General features: G+C 57.8%; 1 protein-coding gene across 1 annotated transcript; it reads left to right on the forward strand.

Annotated features, from left to right (window-relative positions):
* The first annotated feature begins 208 nt into the window (after window positions 1-208).
* Window positions 209-20286, forward strand: CLCN7 (chloride voltage-gated channel 7). Its single transcript, XM_038151658.1, has 25 exons — window positions 209-403; window positions 7313-7384; window positions 8000-8071; window positions 8304-8369; window positions 8960-9092; window positions 9452-9561; window positions 10251-10331; window positions 10705-10767; window positions 11461-11544; window positions 11702-11795; window positions 12672-12736; window positions 13187-13303; window positions 13629-13683; window positions 14206-14266; window positions 14741-14879; window positions 15122-15215; window positions 16441-16610; window positions 16898-16949; window positions 17226-17353; window positions 17493-17578; window positions 18057-18189; window positions 18282-18341; window positions 18670-18846; window positions 18949-19029; window positions 19144-20286. The coding sequence occupies exons 1-25, from the start codon at window positions 275-277 to the stop codon at window positions 19228-19230; spliced, it is 2409 nt and encodes an 802-aa protein (XP_038007586.1). The 5' UTR covers window positions 209-274; the 3' UTR covers window positions 19231-20286.
* Window positions 20287-20370: the final 84 nt, after the last annotated feature.

Raw genomic sequence — 20370 nt, forward strand, 5'->3', positions numbered from 1 at the left:
CCTCTCGGGCCGCTGCCACCGGGGTCCCGCTCAGCCCGTCCCACTCTATCTTATCCCATTCCATTCCATTCCATTCCATTCCATTCCATTCCATTCCATCCCATTCCATCCCGTCCCGCCGCCGCTCCGGGCGCGGGGCCCCCGCCGGAACTACAACTCCCATGGTGCCTCGGGGCGCGGCCGGCCGCCCTGACGGGCACGTGGCGGCGTGGCGGCGGTCACATGACCGAGCGGCGGGGCAGGCCCGGCGGAGCCGCCGCCGCCGCCGCCCCGCATGGCCAACGTCGCCAAGAAGGTCTCCTGGTCCGGCCGCGACCGCGACGACGACGAGGACGGGCGTGCGGGCGAAACCACCCCGCTGCTCAACGGTACCGCCCCGGGTGCGGCGGGCAGCGGCCGGCAGGTGGGTCCCGTCCCCGGGAGCGGGGGCTCCGCGCCGGAGGGAGCACGGAGAGGGCCGGGGCCGGGGCCGCGTGTGCGCCCCGCTCCCTCCCGTGTCGTGTGTGACCGCGCTCGTTGCCCCGGGGCTGGGCGGGGGCGGTCGGGGTCGCTCCGGGCTGGGAAAGCAGAACCTGTTGGGCTGAGGGGCCGGGGGGAGCCATGGGGGAAAAACTGAGCTGGGGCTGAGTCAGTGCCTCCATCCCTGCCGCTGCTGCTCCGCCGTGGGACGGGCCCTGCCGAGCAGGGCCCTGCTCCTGCGCTCCTCATTCAGAGAATCACGGCTGGATTGGGTGGGAAGAGGCCTAAATCTCATCCTGCTCTACCCCCGCCGTGGGCAGGGACACCTTCCACTGTCCCAGGCTGCTCCAAGCCCTGCCCAACCTGGCTTTGAACGCTTCCAGGGATCCAGGGACAGCCACAGCTTCTCTGGGAAACCTCTGCCAGGGCCTGCCCACCCTCATTTCCTACTGACATCTAATATAGTCTCTTTTTGTTTCGTCTGAAGCCATTCCCCCTTGTTCTGTCTGTATCTGTCCGTGTAAAATTAATTTGTGCTAAATGAATTTCTGCTAAAAATTTCTTTCTGTGAGAGCCTGTTGCCTGACATGCTGCTGATCACCAGGTAGGGCTCAGACACAAGAGCGTCTAACACTGGAGTGCTGCAGGGTGTCCTGTGGGATGTATGGAGCTACCCTGGCAAAAAGCAGGCCCGAGGTGGGCCATGTCACAGAGGGAGCCCAGTTCCTTCTGGCAAGTCAATTTGGGGTAATTAAGTGAGGAGAACTTCTCTCCAGTGTGCCCTCAGGCCGCCTGCCTGGTGGTCTCTCCCCCTCATGCAGCTCAGTGAAGTAAACTGAGGCACTCAGCTCCTCTTCAGAGTGAAGCTGGGGGTGGCTGGGCTGTGCTGGGCTGAGGTGTGGGTGGGAGGTCAGGATGGGACCATGGAGCACTCTTGTGCCAGCACCAGGTGGGACAGGCATTGCTTCCAGGTGGCATCCTGGAATTTCCTCTGGAGAGTTTCCTGGGAGACCTGAGCTTAGATAGGGAGGAGCAGTGCCAGGTTCTGGCAGCTGTTAGCAGGGATGTCTGGCCCAGCACGATTCTGTGCTGCCCTGCTCCTGGGCAAGTCAGAACAGCAGGCTAATTAGAGGGAAATGCAGGGCTCGTTAGGCTGGAAGAGCCTTATGTAGGCTCTGGGAGCAGGGAATGGCAGCTGGAAGGAGGCAGCTGTGCCATGGCAGCTGTTCTGGGGTGAAAATACAAGTAATCCTCCTGGGCAGTGCAACAGGACCCCGTATATTTACAGCACATAGGGAGTCCTGGGGGTTTGAAGGGTGTTAGAGCAGGGATTAACCAGATCTCATGGCTGGGAGTCATTAGGAAAGGCTTTCCCTGGTGGTTTGGAAGGAGTGCCCGAGGCCTGCTGCGGAAGGGGCAGTTGGAGGTGGACAGCCAGCCCTAGCAGTGTGATTTATTGTCGCTGTGTCCCTGCACAGTGCAGGCAGCTCAGGTCCCAGCTGGTGACATGGTACTATGTGGCATTTTCCTTGGCAAGGAGGAGAGGGAGTACCTTGCTGGAGCTCCAGACCACACGTGCCCCTGGCAGTGGCAGCTGGGTTGTCTCAGTAGGGCTGGGGTTGTATTTTGCAGCTGCCTCTCCCTTTGCCCCAGATGACTTTCAGTCGTGTGGATTGAAGCAGGAAGGCAGGGCAGCTTTGGGGGAGAAACAAGGAGAGGCTGGAGCTGCTTAGCTCAGGGGAGATTTAAACCTGGGTTGTGGTAATAAAATAAAAATGTCCCCTGACATCACTTGTTCCCTTTGTCACGTGCTTGTTAAATGGAAATGAAAGTGATCTTGAGGGGACCAGAGGAAACACGGGTCTGCAGCTCCCCAGCTGAGAGGGACTGAGATCGACTTCTGGTGGGCAGGAGGTGAGCAGAGGCTGGATAAACACACCTGTGGCCGTGGAGGGGGTGTGAGGGGCCTGTCCCTGAGGTCTGCTCTGCTCTGGGGCCAGCTGAGCTGGCTGAGCCTTCATCCTCTTACCAGCAGTTTCTGGTGCCTGCAGCACATCAAAGAGTGAGAGGCAGGCTGTGTCTCTGAGCACCGTGCCTGCTGTGGGCTGTCCCTTTCCTGTGTTCTCCAGCCTCGTGTGTTGGTTCTCAGGCTGGGAAGTGGGTGGAAAATTTTAGTAAGAGCAGCCAATTTCCATCATGAACCGTTTTTTGTGGAAGAACATTTCTTCCTTCGCTGCCATCAAAGATATTTGTGCTGAAGTGCCTTGACTTTGGGATTGGTTAATGCTCCTGCTTCAAAGGGTGCCTGCAACAAGGGCTCACCCTCGTGAAGACCAGGCTGCTGCTGGGCAGGCTGTGCTTCTTAGCCCCCGTGTGTTTATTCTGCACCTCTCGATGTCGCTGGTCTCGTTTTCTTTAATCTCAAGTAACAAGGTGCACAAAAGTGGCCAGGCTGCAAGCAGTCAAGAAATCTTGGTGGGAGGAGGCAGAAAAGGGGAAGTGTGAGTGCTGGGTGAGCCCCGATTCCTGGCAGATGGGCTGCAGATTGCACACCCCAGGTTACTGGCAGAGAGGCTGCTTGTCCCTGCCCTTGTGAGCCTGGAGGTGACTGCCCTGGAGAGCCACTGCTCTGGAGTGGTGGCAGGAGCCTCCCCCGGCACAGGAACTTCAGGAAGTTTTCCGCAGGTTGCTCAAGCCATTGGGGACTGTGGCAGTGCTTCATCCCTGTGCTGCTCCTGTGCCAAGGGAAAGGCCAGGGCAACGCCAGCATTTCCCATCCTTGTGGAGGTGAGGGTCAAGCAGCAGCTGTGCCCTGGCAGTGGCAGCAGGAGCCTGGAAGCAAAAGCCAAGGGGTGACACCTTGGGGAGAGTCCGGCTTTGTTTGAGCCTGGAGGTGAGGAGCCCTGTTCTGTCCTGCTGTGAGGCACTTTGGGGATGATGCCAGGTGGGTTTGAAGCCTGTCTCAGCTGTGTGTCACAGGAGGGGGATTTCAGAAGCCCTGCAGCTCATCTCCCCCATTTGCTGCTGGAGCTGGTGACAGGGTTCTCGTGCTGGTGACACACTGGTGACACAGCCTGGAGTCTTCCACTCAGCCTGGTATGAGGGGCAGAGTGTTCTGCAGCCAAGAGGGCCCTGGGGGCTGGAAATCCTCCTCCTTCCCTCCCACAGCTTCTGTGGGCTCCTTCTGTGGTCTGTGCTGGGCTTTATCTCATCGATAAAGTCACGTGCTGCCAGTTCCTTACTGTGCACAGGATGGTGACGAGGGACAGTGCCTAGGGGCCTCTCATGCTGGGTCGTGTCCTACAGGGAGAAGCCTGGCTCATCCCTGTGGAAATGGGCCGTGGAGCCCATTTCACCTATTGATGGTTCTCCAGAGCAATGTTTGGGGGCATGGCTTGGCTCACGGAGATCGCGCAGCCCAGCTTGGATCATGGAGATCATGCATCCCAGGGCATGACTGGAAGGTGGTGGCTGAGATCTTTTGCTAGATTTTTTTCATGTTGAGGTTGATCCTCATTTTGCTCTTGCTGGTCTCAGAGTGGGTGCCAGCATAACAAAGGGGAAAGGGACCTCAGGAGCCCTCGAGAGGGCTACAGCTAGGGGCTCCAGTCCAGCCCCTGCTCAGAGCAGATCCCTGAGGGACACATCCAGAGGAGCTTTGGGTAACTGCACCCTATTTGGTCCCAAGTTTAGTGTGTCACCAGCCACAGGGTGAACATTTGGCTCCGATACCTAAGCAGAAGTTCCCTTAGTGCAGTTTATCCACTGCTCCTTGTCCCATCAGTGCAGAGCTTCAAGGGAAGTCTGGCTTTGTCCTGTCTGTAACCCCTTGTTGGGTGTCTGGAGATGACATGAAGAACTCTCTGAGAAGCATCAGCTTCTCCTTGTATATCTTGCCATGTGCTCCAGCCCCTAACTCTCTTGCTGAACTCACTTTCTGTGCCTTTTCTGTCCCAGGAAGCCCAAAGTGGATGCCAAGTCCCAGGTGTGCTATTGCAGGTGCCAGGTGGAGGTGTGGGATCCCTTCCCCAGACCTTCTGGCAGTTGGCTGGCACCACCCAGGCAGGGGTTGACCACCTCCCCTCCAGGTCTGTGCCACTGACACTCACCCACCAGGTCACTGCAAGACTTTTTCAGCTGAGCTGCTTTCTGACCACTGGGACTCATCCATCCAGGTGCAGGGCTTTGTATTTGCCTCTGTTACATTTGGGGGCTTCCCTGCAGCCTGGTGAGGTCCCTTGGAGGAGCAGCCCTGCCTGCCAACATTCCTGCCCACTAACATTGATGATAACTTATCTTGATTCAGAGCAAGGCTCCAGACATCTCTTTGCAGAGCTCAGGATGAAGTTAACTTCAGCACCCAAATGGGCTGGGTGCTCGCGTGCCACTGGCAGAGTGAGGCTCAGCATGCCCCAGAGCCTCTCCTGGGGCAGGAGGGCTGTTAACCCATCTGTGCCCTCTGGGTTTTGGCAGCAGTGCATGTTTTTGTGTGGAGATAATCACAGCACAGTCACACCAACATCACACGTACCCAGCAGCAGCAGCTGCCTTGGCTGAGTTTGAAAACATCTCAAGGAGGGCATTGCTCAGTGAATCTTTGAGCTGTGCACAAATAACCTTTTCTCTTGGCTCCAGGCTGCCTGAATCTCTCCTTTTTCTCTTACCATTCTTGGGTGCTGCTGGAAGTAGCTCTTTCCTGCCCTCCCGGCATGTGATCCCTGTGGTGGTGAGACAGGAGCCAGGCCTCTGCTTGCGGATGCCAGAGAGGTGCCAGGACTCAGGGGGGGGATATTAAAAATATGCTGCTTTTCTAAGTTCAGCTTCAGGTTCCACTGCACCTCCTTTCCCTTCATCTGTGCTTGTGTCCTGCTGGTGCTCAGTCAATGAGGAATTGAGCTGCTGTGCCTTGGCTGCTTTCTCCACAGGGAAGGAGGGAGGACAGTGGGATGTCACTGGTTCAGCCACATTTGGTCTGTCTGCAGACCCTATTGCTAACAGGAGAATTTTCCCTGCAGGGCTGGTCGTGCCTGAGGCCTTACAGAAGGGACATGGCATGAGTGACATTTTTCATCTCCTTGCCTTGATCTTGCCCTAGATGTGTGGCACCTAACAGGAGCCTTAAATCCTTGTGCTTCCTCAGTCCCAGTGCGGGTGTTCCTTTGCAAGGTGTCAGCTTTGTCCCTCCAGGTTTCAGGGCAAGGAATGTGTCCTTCCCCCTCCCTGGGGTGGTGGGGGCCTGGCTGGGACCTCAGCCTGCCACCAGAGCAGCTGGGCACCAGCAGGCACTGAACAGGCAGTTCCTGTATCCAGCTCGTGACCCTAAATTCAGGGAGGTGACAGCTTTGTGTGTACCCAGCTCTTAGAAGTCCACTGTGGTCTGCTCTGACTGCTGGGAAAAGGCTCCACCTGGATCCCTTCCAGTGGGAATGTGGAGCTATCATGGACCAGAAGCAAAGCCCAGGCTGGTTTTGCCAAACCAGTGTCTGGCAATGGCAGCATGGAGCACTGTGGGCTGGAGCTGCTGGGGGCTAAAGGGCACCAGAGAGGGTTTGAGAAGCTGGGGCAGAACCCATCTGCAGGTCAGGGAGCAAAGGAGAATGTGGAGCAGAGGGAAAAATGGGAAAATAGGTCAGGCTGCAAACACAAAGGGATATTCTTCCTCTGCAGTGACGTGCAGGGCTCCCAGCAGCTCTGGCCTGCACGTTCCAGACGGGATCGTGGGGATTAAAGCAGCGAGGGGCTCGATCTGGGACCTGCCAGCAGAGAGAGACCAACAGGCCAGAGCCCTGCTGTTGCTCTCACCATCCCTCTTTTATCCTCCAGTTCTTTAACCAGGCAGCTGGGGAGGGGTGAGCCTCTGGAGGGGAAGATCTTAATGCTGAGGAATGGTGTTTGGGCTGTTCTTGGGGACAGTGTGCATTCCTCTGGGGATGGAGGGGTGACAGCAGCCCACCTGCTCCAGCTGGGTCCCCCTGTGGTACTGCTCAGCTGCAGCCCAAGCCCCTGCTTGCCTCATCCAGGAGACAGAGGTGCCCCAAAAAGTCAACAAACTCCCGTGCTGTGCAACTGCGCTGCCGGTAAAAGCGCCGGGTGATCACCAGTGAAAGGAGAAGCTGCTCCCCAGAGGGAGATGCCAATGCTGCTTCCCAGCATCGCGCTGGGGCTGGCTCAGAGAGACGCCAGAGTCCCCACGGCTGTACAGGAGCAGTGCACCCACTTCCTCCTGTGTCCCCTGGCTGGCAGCCAGCCTGGCTGTCACTCTGGTCCCAGCTGCTCGGGGGGTGACAAACACGCTGACGTGATGTGCTCCTCTCCTGGCTGGTGACACTGCCGTGGAGCAGATGGCAGAGCCAGACGTGCCCTCAGCTGCCCCTTGCTGCTGGCTGGGCCTGGCAGCTGAGGGCACGTTGTGGTGAGTTTGTGGCTGTGCAGGTGGCACGTTGTGCAGGGGCTCTGTCCCTCCCCAGCCTCAGGGGAGTGTGGAACGTGCTGCTTGGCACAGGTTTGTCGGCACGGTGCTCCGTGCCAGGGGCTGGTGGTGGCCTGTCCCCAGTGAGCTGCTGCTGGCTGGCACCTCCCCAGGTGAGCTGGCTCTGCCAGCTGACAGGTTGGAGCAGCTCACCCAAAGCCTGGCAGGCTGCTGCTGCCTCTGGTTCCCTCCAGGGTGTTGGATGCCACCTCCTCGGTGTGTCCTCTGAGAACAGGGTGCTGCATTTTGGGGGGCTCTGGCAGTGGCAGGCGGGCAGAGCTCAGCAAGGGAGGCAGAGCATGAGCATCTTGCACCCCTGCTCCATCCTCCTGAGAGATTTGAAGTGCGTTCAGGAGTTGACCTCATTTCCCCTTCTCTCCTCAGCTTACTCCTTCCTCCTTCCTGCGCATCGGGCAGCTGAGCAATGTGGACCTCAACGAGGACATCCATGAGCTGGTGAGTGGCATTGAGAGGGGCTCCCTGTTACCAGGACCCCTTCCCTTCTTCCAGTAACAGCTGCTGCTGTTCCCTCCTTCACATTCCTCTTGTTCCAGGAGGACTCCAGCACTTCTTCCTGGGCTGGGTGACCTCCGTGGCGTGGGCAGCTGCTGCTGCCCCAGGGGCCCCTCTGGGATCCTCAGTAAATCCCTAATTCAGAGCTGGGAACAGCTTGCGCGGTCGAAGGCGTTTGGGAAACAGAATTTGGTTTCTGCCCAAAAAACATGGGTTTGCTTGAAATAGCTCCTTGCTTTTGGCCTAAGGAATTTCCTGCCAAGGTGAAAGGTTGCCCTCCACCAGGGCATGGAGTTGCTTGTGTTCAGTGCCAGGTCAGTGTGGCAGTGGTGCTTGGTGAGGGTGCACCCCTGACCCCAGCTGGTCCAGCTGCCTTAAATCCCACACATCCACCAAGTGGTGGAAAATCATCCCAGATCCCTGCCTGCCAGGCAGCTTGCACCTGCAGTCCTCTGTGCATCTCCTGAGCATCAAGAGGAGTTAAACCAACAGTTGCACGTGGATGGGAGGGCTGGACTCTGACCTGACCCATCCTAAGCTGCGCGTCACACCCCACAGGAGACAGAGGTGCCTCGGCAGCGTCCCAACGAGATCCCCCACAACGAGAAGCTGCTGTCACTCAAGTACGAGGTAAGTGCCCATCTGCCCCATCTTGTGTCTGCCCCCTGGGGTGCAGCAGGTGAGGTATGAGGGGCCAGGGCTCACAGCTGCCCTATGAGGGTGGTTTCAGTGCAGAAGGGGTGGAATCAGGGAAGGAAAATGATAACAGGAGCAGGGTGAGGGGCTGAGGGCAGTACTCCCCAGTATGGGGCTCTCTTTGCCTGGTGGCAGACAATAACAGCATCTCCCTTTCCCAAACTAGAGCTTGGACTATGACAACAGTGAAAACCAGCTTTTCCTGGAGGAGGAGAGGAGGATAAACCATGCGGTGAGTCTTGCTGGGCTGCCCACAGATCATCTCAGCTGGGGGGGACAAGGGAAGCTGTTGTCCCTGTCTGGCTGCTGGGGGGCTGCTCTGGGCCAGAGGAGGTTGTGCTTAAAGCCTGGGTTGAGCTGGGATGGGTTTATGGGCACTGACCAGCTTGTGACAAGCTGTGAAACCACAGGATCAAGGACCCAGCATGAGGTGGTTGGAATGGGAGCCAATCTGGATGCACATGGTGGCATTGCCTGGTGGTATGGGGCAGGTCCCTGAGCAGAGGGACTTCTGGAGTCATGTGAAGCATCTGCCCTGGGGGCTTTGGGAATCATTGCCACAGCAAGAACACCAAGAGGATGGGCCTAATGGAGGCAGGCAAGCTGTAAAAGCACCTTAGGGATCCCACTGAGGTACAAGAGCACTGCTTAAAATCAGTAAATTGTGTCCAGGCTTCACTGGGTCAGCCAGCACTGGTGCTCCTTGGCTCTCCTCAGAGCTTCCCAGGCTCGGGGGCATGCTGGGGAAGGCGGCAGGTGTGCTGGGGTGCCCTGGATGCCAGGCTGGCTGGCAGCAGGGTGCGAGGGCTGTCTGTCCCTCAGGCTTTCCGCACGGTGGAGATCAAGCGCTGGGTGATCTGCGCCATGATCGGCATCCTCACCGGCCTCGTCGCCTGCTTCATCGACATCGTGGTGGAGAACCTGGCTGGGCTCAAGTACCGTGTGGTGAAGGACAGTATCCTCTCACAGCACTGGCTGCTGGCCAGCGGGCACCTCGGGGATCTCCTGAGAGCTGTGACAGAGGGGCCGTGGGGGAAGAGGGCAGCGCTTCCCCGCTCCAGTTTGGTGGCACAGACTCTGCTGCCCAGCTGCTCTGCAGGGCTGAGCTGTGCCTGGGCGCTGCTGTAACAGAGGAGGCTCATTTCAGCTGCCCTGGGTGCTCTAAGTGAATGGCATCCCTGCCCATGGCAGGGGGTTGGAGCTAGATGGTTTTTAAGGTGGCGTTCAACCCAAACACCCGTGATTCTGTGAGATGCTGTGGTGGGAGGGATCTTACCCAAGCAATACTGGCCTTTCCTTGAGCTGCTGCCCTAGATATTGACAAGTTCACAGCCAAAGGGGGCCTCTCTTTCTCCCTGTTACTCTGGGCCACCCTGAATGCCAGCGTGGTGATGGTGGGCTCTCTGATCGTTGCCTTCATAGAGGTAAGAGTCTGGAACTGTTCTGGCTTCTTTACGTGGGCAAAGTGGGGTCATGTTTCCACAAAACTTGCAAACTTTTGTGAACAGTGAATGAGTTTCTGCCAGTTTGGCTCCTGGTAGCACCAGCTCCTTGGTGTTGGCTCCAGCTGTGCTGCGGGGTTTCTGTGGGGCTGGCAGGCTGCTGGGATGTGCTGGCAGCCTGAGGCAGAGGCTGTGCTCCAGCCTTGGGCAGGGGTGCAGCTCTCCCAAGCCTTGGCCCCAGCTCAGCCTCTCTGTGTTGGGTGTACCCAAGTACCAGCACTGACCAGTCTGGCTGGGTGCCTCTGCTACAACCTCTGGAGGACAAGCCAGAGTCTGGGACTTGCTATGGATCACTCTAATCCACAGTGTCTTCCTTGTGGCTTTGCCTTTGTTCTCCTTGGCCACCAAGTGTGATCTTTCTGTAGCTGTGACAGGGTGGGGGAACACCTGAGTGTCCCCAGGAACCCATCCAACTCCTTTTCCTTGGCACATTTGCCCTTAGGAAGTGGGTGTCTCCCTCAAGCCCATCTCCAGAGCCCGTTTATAAGCTTTGGCCTCATCTCAGAGCCACCCTGAGGCTGTGCTGTGTGTGTGCCCTGTGCTGAGAGACAGGGGTAAGGTGGCTGGTGTGTCCCCATCCTGTGTGTGACAGCTCTCCCTGCTCCCTGCAGCCCGTGGCAGCTGGCAGTGGCATTCCCCAGATCAAATGTTACCTCAACGGCGTGAAGATTCCGCATGTTGTCCGGCTCAAGGTAGGAAGCAGGAGGTGGTGGGATGGCCTGGGCACCTTGTGTGGTCCTGGAGTGGCCCCTGCCCTCACTGTGGCACGGCAGGAGCTCCCAGCTCCATCGTTGTTTCCCTCCCAGTGCCCAGAGGTTAAATCTCCTGCCCTGGGACCAGCAGCTGGCACTGGGAAGAGCAGCTTTGGGTAGACTTTTGCTCTGGCTGAGAAGAAAATTGACCAACTCTGTTGCCACAGTGGGGGGGGGATGAGAATCATGAGTTCCCCGGGGTCATTGGCTCCTCCCATGCCTCGGGGCCCACTGGGTCGTGTCCCCTGTGGCTGCCATGGCCGTGTTCCTCGTGCCACCCCTGTGACATGCTGTGTCCTTCTCTGTTGTGCAGACCCTGGTGATCAAAGTCTGCGGGGTCATCCTCTCGGTGGTCGGCGGCCTGGCTGTTGGGAAGGTGATGTGCACAAAGTGCTCTCTGACATGCTGCTGATGTGTTGGTGCCCGCTGCTGGCACTTGTGTCACAGCCTGTCACCGGTCCTGTGCTGGGGACAGGGCGCTGGGGGCCCTGTGGTGACTTCTCAGTGTTATTTCCTGTTGTCTGCTGGCCAAGGTGACTGGCACTGCCAGGCTTGGGGAGCCCCAGGGGCATGTGGTGCCACCGTGCCAGCCTGTGTGGCTTGGCTGAGGGCAGAGAGCAGCAGCCCCTGTCCATCAGTGGCTGTCCCTGCAAACAGTATTTGAGAGAGAGTTGGGTACCCCATTGGGACCTTTCTGGCCTGCTGGGACTGAAGGCAGGCAAGGGAAACACTTGTTTCCTCAACTGGTAGGAACACGAGGTGGGCAAGGGAGGCACATGCTAGGATAAGGATTTCATAAAACCATGGAATTATTTGGGTTGGAAGAGATCCTAAAGATCCTCTCATTCCAAACCCCTGTCATGGGCAGAAGCACCTTTCACTAGACTAGGTTGCTCAGAGTTCTGTCCAACCTGGTCTTGAATACCTCCAGGATGGGAAGGGGGGAAACGTCAGGGTCTGTGTTTCCCTGAGGGGAATGCTCCCAATCCAGCTTCAGGACTGCAAGCTGGTGAGCAGCATTCAGCCATGCCTGCTCTTCCTTCCCTGATCTGTGCTCTCTGGCCCTTAGGAAGGACCCATGATCCACTCTGGATCCGTGATTGCTGCTGGCATCTCCCAGGGAAGATCCACGTCCTTAAAGCGAGACTTCAAGGTTGGTGTTGAGCTCCGAGGGGTTGTGCTGCAGGTGCCCTTCTGTGCCAGACCGGGCTGTTCCCACTGCTGGCTTGGCGTCATCCCTGTCATACCCTGGCTCTTGCCTCAGCTCAAGCCCGTGGCCAGCCCTAAAGGTGCCCTCGCTGCTGTTTCAGATCTTCGAGTACTTCCGCAGAGACACAGAGAAGAGGGATTTTGTGTCGGCCGGAGCTGCCGCCGGCGTCTCGGCCGCCTTCGGTGCCCCCGTGGGTGTGTGTCTTACTTGATTATTAACAAAGGGGTTTTTTACAGAAGAGTCCTAACTGAAATATGAGATTATGAAGTTGTATTTTTTTTAACATTGTGAGGAAAAAAGGGTTTTTTTTGGAGTGCAATGATGTGGTTGGGTTTTTTTATTTTTTGGAAGAGTTTCAGTGATTTTTTTAAGGGTTAGTTTGAGTTTTAATGGTCAAAGTTCTTGGAGATTTGATGTTATAGTCTTCTCTTAGTAGGTTAAAAAGTGGAGTAAATTTATAATTTGTAATTCTTAAAACAGATTGAACTTAATTGATCTCTTTTAAAAGCTGCTGTAAATTTTGTAAGGTGTTGACTTTGCTTTGAAGTTGTAATTTTGTGGTTTGATTGTTTGTTCTGTCATCTTCTATTTTAGCTATTTGTGGGGTGAGATTTCTTGTATTTTTGATGTTGGAATTTCTAGTCTAGTATTTTGAACTTCGGTGATGACGTTGTCTTGAGTCTGTTTTATTTTGAGTTGATGCTCTCTGGCACTGAGCAGTGCTTGGATATGAATTTCCTCAGGAGGTTGCTCCCACCTGCTTGGAGGCATCTTTTGGGATCTGCACAGGGCACTGCAGGGGCCTCCCAAGTTTTCCTGCCAGGCCATGCAGCTGTTGGCCCTGCCCAAGGGCAAGGGGCTCATCTGCCTCAGATCCCAAATGTTGCCTCCCTGGGGTGGAGAATGGCAGTGGGGGCTTTGCTGTGACCAGTGCATCACTGATGCCTTGGTGAGCTTGTCTGTGAGAGGGTCTGGGCAGTGTGGGCACATGGCCTTGGGTGCTTGGCTGGTGCTGTAGCCAAGGGGCTGGCACATGCCCCTTGTGTAGATGATGTATTTTGTGTTTGCAGGGGGTGTCCTGTTCAGCTTGGAGGAAGGGGCTTCCTTCTGGAACCAGTTCCTGACGTGGAGAATCGTAAGTGCTGGAAAGCAGTGGAGAGCTGCTGGTTCTGGTGTGAGGCATTGCCTTCTCTGGGTGTCCTGCAGCCCCAGGCCTCCTGACAGCTCTGCTCCAGCGAGGCCTCATCCCAGGGAGCAGCATCCCAGCTCCCCTCCTGTGCCCTGCTCCTCAGGGGCTGACTGTGGGCCTGGCTGAGCTCCATCTTGCTGCCAGCTCCTTTCCAAGGGAGCTGCCTTGGGCTGTGCCCCAGGGCAACAGAGAGGCAAAAGGAGAAGCCAGACCCTGGTCAGTGTAAGCTGCCCGGAGTGCCACCACAGGCAATGTGACCTCCTGTCCCCACCACACCATGGGCACCAAGCCCTGCCTGAGGGCCTTGGGGGTGGTTTGGGGTAGTGCACGGAGCATGTGGTGAGGAAATGGGGCTGGGGGCACTTGGCAGTGACTCTGGGCTGCATCTCCTTCCAGTTCTTTGCCTCCATGATCTCCACCTTCACGCTGAACTCTGTCCTGAGCGTGTACCACGGCAACGCCTGGGATCTCTCCAGCCCTGGGCTCATCAACTTTGGCAGATTTGACAGCGAGGTAGGCACAGGTATTCCCCACGTAGGGCTCTGGGGAGGGGTTGGACACAGCCCTTAGCAGCTTTGGGGACATCAATTTATCTATAACCTCGCCCAGGGGCTGAGGCAGGCTCTGCCTTAGCAGGCTGTGGGGTCTGGCCAGATTTCAGCTCCACCAGCCCCAGCAGAAGGAATTCATGGAGGCTGTGGGCTGCTCAGGGGAGACTTTGGGGCAGCTCTGGGAGCCTCGTGCCAGCACAGAGCTGTGCTGTCCCAGCAGTCAGTGACTGACTGTGGGACTGCAGATGGGCCAGGAGATGTGAAACCCACTTCTTTCTTGCTTGCAGAAAATGGGATACACAATCCAGGAAATTCCTATCTTCATCTTTATGGGAGTGGTTGGTAAGAGAATGCTGCTGTTTCCATTTGATTAGTCTGAATAATTTCCTCTGTTCTCTGTCTGGGTATAAAAGGCTTTGGTGTCCATTTCCTGGGGAAAATGGGGAATCCATTAAATTCTGGAGCAGAGGCTGCTTGTGGGGCTTGTGCAGGGATGAGAGCTGGATCCTGGCCCAACCCTAGTAGCAAAGTCAAGCCCCTTTAACCCATGTTGAGCAGGGTCAGTGCATTGCAGTCCTGGGTAGTCCCTTGCTGCCATGTGAGCTGCAATGGATTATCCCCATGGATTTGGCCTGTTCTTTGCCTGCCTGGTGCCAGCACTGTGACATTGGCCCCTGGCCACCTCCTCCTGGTGCCAGGCTCCTCTTGGTGACAGGTCCTGGCTGGCTGCAGGGACAGCATCCACGTGTCCCAGGGCTGCTGGTCACTCCGGATGGGTTGTGGATGATCTTCAGAGGTTCCTTGTGTCGTGGGCAGCCTGACCATGGCCCTGCGTGCTGAGCTTTTCCTCTCTCCCCTTTGCAGGTGGGATCCTTGGAGCCCTGTTCAATGCCCTCAATTACTGGTTGACGATGTTCCGGATCAGGTAAGAGCCCACAGGTAATGAAAGGGATTGATGAGGGTTGGCTGGTGCCTTCTGCATTCCCTCCAAGTGGCATTTCCACATGGAGCAAGGCTGTAATCTCTCATTTAATGCGAGCAATAGCAGTTCCTGAAAGGTGCCACGTGCCTCTCACTGCCTGTGGCTGTGACCTGCAGCATCCCAGCAGTGCTCTGACCCTGCCAAATATTTGGGCCCAGAGAGGTGCAGACACTGCAGACCTGACTGTCATATGCTCTGAGAGGACTAAGAGAAGGGAGAGAGTTGCTAAAGCCAGCTGAGACCAGCCTGGCCCAGCCAGTACCTGTCACCAGCTTTTCTAGCAGCAGGACAGCCTGGCAGGGTCTGGGCAGGGAGCAGAGGCAGCCAGACTGTCATGTGCCTGATGTGACATGCCCAGCCAGGCTGTGCTGACGCTGCCCACACCCCTGGGTGCCACTCTCACTCCTCTGTTCACAGGTACATCCACCGGCCCTGCCTCCAGGTGGTTGAGGCCATGCTGGTGGCAGCAGTGACAGCGACTGTGGGGTTTGTCATGATTTACTGCTCCAGAGATTGCCAGCCCATCCAGGGGAGCTCTGTGGCATATCCCCTGCAGGTAGGAGCTGCTGCAGAATGCATTCAGGGTGGGGGCACGCTGAGCTTGGGGGGCTCAACAGGGAGACAAGACCCTGCTGGGTTTGGGACACTGGACCTCGCAGTTGCTGCTCTCCAGTGCAGGCAGAGCTGCAGACCCAAGGATGCTGTAGGTGTCCTCCCTGCCCAGAGTTGCCTCCTCACTGGTACACGTCCCCCAGCCTTCCTTGCCACTTCTAACTCTTTCTCGTCTTGCCTTTTCAGCTTTTCTGTGCTGATGGAGAGTACAACTCCATGGCCACAGCCTTCTTCAACACACCTGAGAAGAGCGTTGTCAACCTCTTCCATGACCCTCCAGGTCAGTGCACCCAGCAGGGAGGCCTTGAATGTTAGCAGAGAGGGTCCTTGAGTGCCTTGGCCCCTGCTGGGACAAGGCAGAGGATGATCAGCCCATGAGGGCTTCAGAAAACACTGTGCTGCAGTGGTGGAAGGAGGAGGGATGGGTGCTGTGCCTGGTGGCACCTCTGAGCTCAGCCGAAGGGCTGTGGTGCTGGCAGGCTGTGGGGCCAAGGACCCGGTTTTGGTCGTGCACTTTTGCAGGCTGTGTTGCTTCTGAGTTGTGTGAGAGCATGTCTGACCCTTGCTGTCTGTCTGAAGTCTGTTCCGGAAATGTCGCTGGGATGTTTTCTTAATTAGCAGGGCCCCTTGCCCCGTAATGATTTTACCTTCTGGGCAGGTTGTGGAGGTGGATCTTGGGGTTTGGATTTGCTTGGGAAATGCAGTTTGGTTCCCAGGTTCTAGCTCCATTTTCCTTGGACCTGGTGTAACCCCAGCATCTCCTGTGCCTGCTGTGGAATCTGAGTTCTGTGCCCAGCTGCACGTGGGGGGGGAACAGAGAGATCCTCAGCCCAGAGGGTGCAGCTTGGCCACCTGCAGCCAAGAGGTGACCATCCTGTGTCTTGAGGCTGCTCTCTGCAGTGCTGGGTCCTCCCTGGCTCAAGGCTTCTGTCTGAAGGAGGGGTTGTAAAGTACTTGTTTAAACTAGACTGGGCTGCTCAGCAATCTCAAAATAGCCCTTAGCTGGATTGTGGGGTCAGCAGGGTCTCACTGGGATGGCATAGCCTGTGCTGTGGGACAGCATGGCACTGTCTGGAGCAGCTGTGGGAGCTGCAAGATGGGAGGGGCTTTGCAGTACATGCCCTGCTCAGTTGATCCCAAAGCTGGCAGTGGGACCTCTGTCCTCCCAACCCTGTCCTTCAGCCCTGGCAGTCCCTCCCTCGGAGCTTTGAAGTTCATCACGGGAGTGTGGGAGCCACAGGGCTGGGAGGGGACGAGTCACGAGATGGGGGAATGGGATGTGAGGGCTTGGGATGGCACTGGCTGGGTGGGGGGTGGAAATAACCTGAAGAGCCAGTTTGAAAGGCTGTACCTGTGCTGCCAGGGCAGGAGGTGCAGCCAAGGAGAGGAACTCCTGCTGCTGGGAGTGAATTGTGGGGCTGCTGCTGCTTGATCCGTGGCCACTGCCCATCACATGTCCCCTGGGCTGTGGGACCAGCACTGACTCTGTTCTGTCCCCACCCCAGGTTCCTACAACCCCATGACACTGGGCATGTTCACGCTGATGTATTTCTTCCTGGCCTGCTGGACCTATGGCCTGACAGTGTCTGCAGGGGTCTTCATCCCCTCCCTGCTGATCGGGGCGGCCTGGGGGAGGCTCTTCGGCATCTCCCTGTCCTACCTGACCAAGGGCTCGGTGAGTCCTGCCTGGGGAGCCCTGGCACCCAGCCCTCCTCCCTCGCTGCTGGGCTGGTGGCAAGTTCAGACAGCGTGCCTGGAGCTGGCATCTCGCTTGACGTCTCCATGAGCTGGGTCTGGGCCTCCCCACATCCCAGTGGAGCCCAGCCAGCAGCTGGGTTGTTCAGGCAGCCTCTGGCAGCTCTCCCCACTTTGGAGGGGAGTTTGGGGCCAGGACTCTGCTGACTATCTCTGAATGCCCTGGAGCCAGCAGGTCACTTGGCTCGTTTTCTTTCCTGTGCTCAGATCTGGGCTGATCCTGGGAAGTACGCCCTGATGGGAGCTGCTGCACAGCTGGGTGAGTTCCCCATGGCACAGTGTTGGTTGGGGTAAAGATGTCATGGGAAAAAGCACTCCCTGCTTCCCTGACAGCTTTCTTCCCAGCTGAAGCCCAGCCTGGCTGTCAGCTTCCTAATCACCCTGCCAAACAAAGTGAGGGCTGGGCTTGCCCAGGGCACCCCTGGGTGGGCAGTCCTGGATCACTGTGAGATTCAGGGCCCTCAGGTGTTCTGTGATGCCCTCACTCTGTTTTTCCCCCCTCTAAACCCCCAACCCCCCTGGGTGCCTCTGGCAGGTGGGATCGTGCGGATGACGTTGAGTCTCACAGTCATCATGATGGAGGCAACAGGCAACGTCACCTATGGCTTCCCCATCATGCTGGTGCTGATGACAGCAAAGATTGTGGGAGACTACTTTGTGGAGGTGAGGGCTGGTGTGCTCCCCAGGGCTGGGGGGCCATGGGGGGCCAGGACAGGCATGTGCTCACTCTAAGGGATGAGCTGCTGTCTGGTTGTGCCCCTTGGCACACACCAGGCTTCTGATGGCTTGGCTCTTGTTGCAGGGACTGTATGACATGCACATCCAGCTGCAAAGTGTCCCCTTCCTGCACTGGGAGGCCCCAGTGACATCCCACTCCCTCACAGCTAGGTAGGTGGGCTGGACATTGCTGTGGCAGCAGCCTTTGGACCCCAGTGTTGGCCTGAGCTGGGAGTGGAGGTGGTGACTTTTTGTTTGCACGATCCTGCTGTCCCCTGGTACCACAGCTCAGCTTCTTCCCCAGCAGGGATGTGATCTGCAGTGTGTTCCTTCCTCCCTCCCTCCCTGGCAGCTTTTGGGGACAGAGGAGACATCAGCACTGAGGAGTCATGTGTGTTGGGGGGATATTTAGGGTGTGAGGGTGCTGAGGCCCTGGCACAGGGTGCCCAGAGAAGCTGTGGCTGCCCCATCCCTGGAATAGTCCAAGGCTAGGTTGGATGGGACTTGGAGCTACTTGGGATAGTGGAATGTGTCCCTGCCCATGGAAAGGGTTTGGAATGTGATGGGCTCCCCAGCAAACCAGGGTGTGATTGCAGGATTCAGTGTGTGCTGCCATAGGGCTGTGTTTCACCCAGAGCTTTCCCTGCAGGGAGGTGATGAGCACTCCTGTCACCTGCCTGCGGAGGATCGAGCGCGTGGGCACGGTCGTGGACATCCTCAGTGACACCTCCTCCAACCACAACGGCTTCCCTGTGGTAGAGAGCAACCCCGACAGCACACAGGTAAACTGGGTGCCCCTGGGGAGGGGATGCAGCTGGGGTGGCCCCACGAGGCTGGCTGCAGTGTGGACCCTCACACACAGTGCCTGTTGCAGGTTGCCGGGCTGCGGGGTCTGATCCTGCGTTCCCAGCTCATCGTTCTGCTGAAGCACAAGGTGGGTGCTGCTGCCTGGAGAATGGGTTGTGTCTGCTGTCCCAATCTGTCTCAGGCCCCTTGCTGCCTGCCTTGCTCAGCTGGCAGAGGATCCCTGTCATCTCCCTCAGCTCACCCAAGGGGATGGTGGGTGCTGCCATTCAGTGGTGGGGTTACCCCAGCACCATCCCGCACCCCACTGGTCTCACAAACCCCGAGTGAGTGGGAAACAGGCTGTGCTTCTGCAGATCTGTCCCACCCTTCTGCCCTTTTCCCTCCCTGGCCCTGTGCATTGTCTTGGTGCCCGTGAGCTCTGTGGGATAGTCCCCAGCCCTCTCTTTCCTCCCCAGGTTTTTGTGGAAAGGGCCAACCTGAGCCTGGTGCAGCAGCGGCTGAAGCTGAAGGATTTTCGGGACGCCTACCCCCGCTTCCCCCCCATCCAGTCCATCCACGTCTCCCAGGACGAGCGCGAGTGCATGATTGACCTCAGCGAGTTCATGAACCCCTCGCCCTACACCGTGCCCCAGGTAACGGCCAGGGGCCCCTCTGCACAGCTCCCCGGGGACCAGGGTGGGCAGTGGGGGCTGCCTGGGGTGCTGCAGCCCCCCCAGCCCCGTTCTGCCTTGCAGGAGGCGTCCCTGCCGCGGGTGTTCAAGCTCTTCCGAGCCCTGGGCCTGCGGCACTTGGTGGTCGTGGACAATCGCAATGAGGTGAGTCCCTGCTCGCTGTGTCCAAGCAGCCTGGGCTCCTCCAGGAGACAGGGACACGCCGTCCCCAGGCTCTGTGTGCCCACGTCGGGCTGGACCCTGTCCCTGTTCTGGCAGGTGGTGGGAATGGTGACCCGCAAGGACCTCGCCAGGTACCGGCTGGGGAAGGAGGGCCTGGAGGAGCTCTCGCTGGCACAGACGTGAGGCAGTGTGGCCCAGCAGAGATGTGCCCCGGCCCCTGGGAGCTGGGGACCCCTTTTTGCAGGAGGTGGGGAGAGGACTGGGCCAGTCCCTGCAGGCGTCACAGTGCCTGGAGCACTGCCATGGCCATGCTGCCCCGGCCCTCCTGCCTGCTGCTGCCTTCCCACCTCTACTGCCTCCTCTTGTCACCCCTTCCTCTGCTTCCCTGAGGGATCAAAATTCACCCTTGGCTCTGTTAGCTCCTGGAATAGGCTCTCCTTGAAGGTTGGGTGAAGGCTGGAATGTTCCATGGGGAGCAGGGCTGCCCTACTGAGCTGGGCACAGTTCTCTGACACCACATGTGGCCTCTGTTGCCTCATCCACCCAGTCTGGGCTGTCTGGGACTTGGCCCTGCCCTAGCACCAGCTGCAGGGCCTGTGAGAGGAGCAGAGGGGACACGATGGGGCTCCTTCCTGCCCCCAGGCCCCCATTTCCTGCTGCCCTGTGGTCCTGCTTGCTGGGTTGGGCTGAGCTCTGGGGTTGCTTCCCTGCTCCTTGGGACTGAGGAGGGAGATGTGCCCCACTTGGCTGTGCAATAAAAGGGCTCCCCTGGTTCTGCAGCTGCCGCCTCTGGCTCTTTCTTGGCTCCCTCAGCCACTCTGACCCCAACCCATGTGTGGGGAGACACCCCTGGGATTTGGGGCAAGGATGGGGAGGGGAGAGCTGCCTGCACAGGGGAGATGTTGGTCCTGCAGCCTGTGCCCGTCTGCCACTCCTGCAGTCCTCCCACCACTGCTGCTCCCACACTGGGATCCAGAGTCACTCCGGGGGCATGTTCTGGCCCTTTCCAGCACCCTGGGCCCTTCCAGGCACCCCAAACCCCACCACCAGTTCTGGATTTGGCTGGGGGTGGGAGCAAAGCCAGCCCTGGCACCTCACTTTTCCTATCTTCCCCTATCCTTGCTCCTCTCCTTGGCATTGTCCTGCCCCCTGCCCTGGGACTGCCCTTTCCTCACCTGGTGCCTGGAGAGGCTTTTGACTGTAGGATCTGTGCTGAAATAAAGTCTGTTTGTACTTTTATTGTGGTGCTGCCTGACTGTTGCTTCTCTTCTTCCCTGGGGGCAGAACTGAGCCCTGTCCCCACTCCTGCTGCTGGGAGGACGG

The sequence above is a fragment of the Motacilla alba genome, chromosome 14, assembly GCF_015832195.1.
Source record: "Motacilla alba alba isolate MOTALB_02 chromosome 14, Motacilla_alba_V1.0_pri, whole genome shotgun sequence".
Lineage (NCBI taxonomy): Eukaryota > Metazoa > Chordata > Aves > Passeriformes > Motacillidae > Motacilla > Motacilla alba.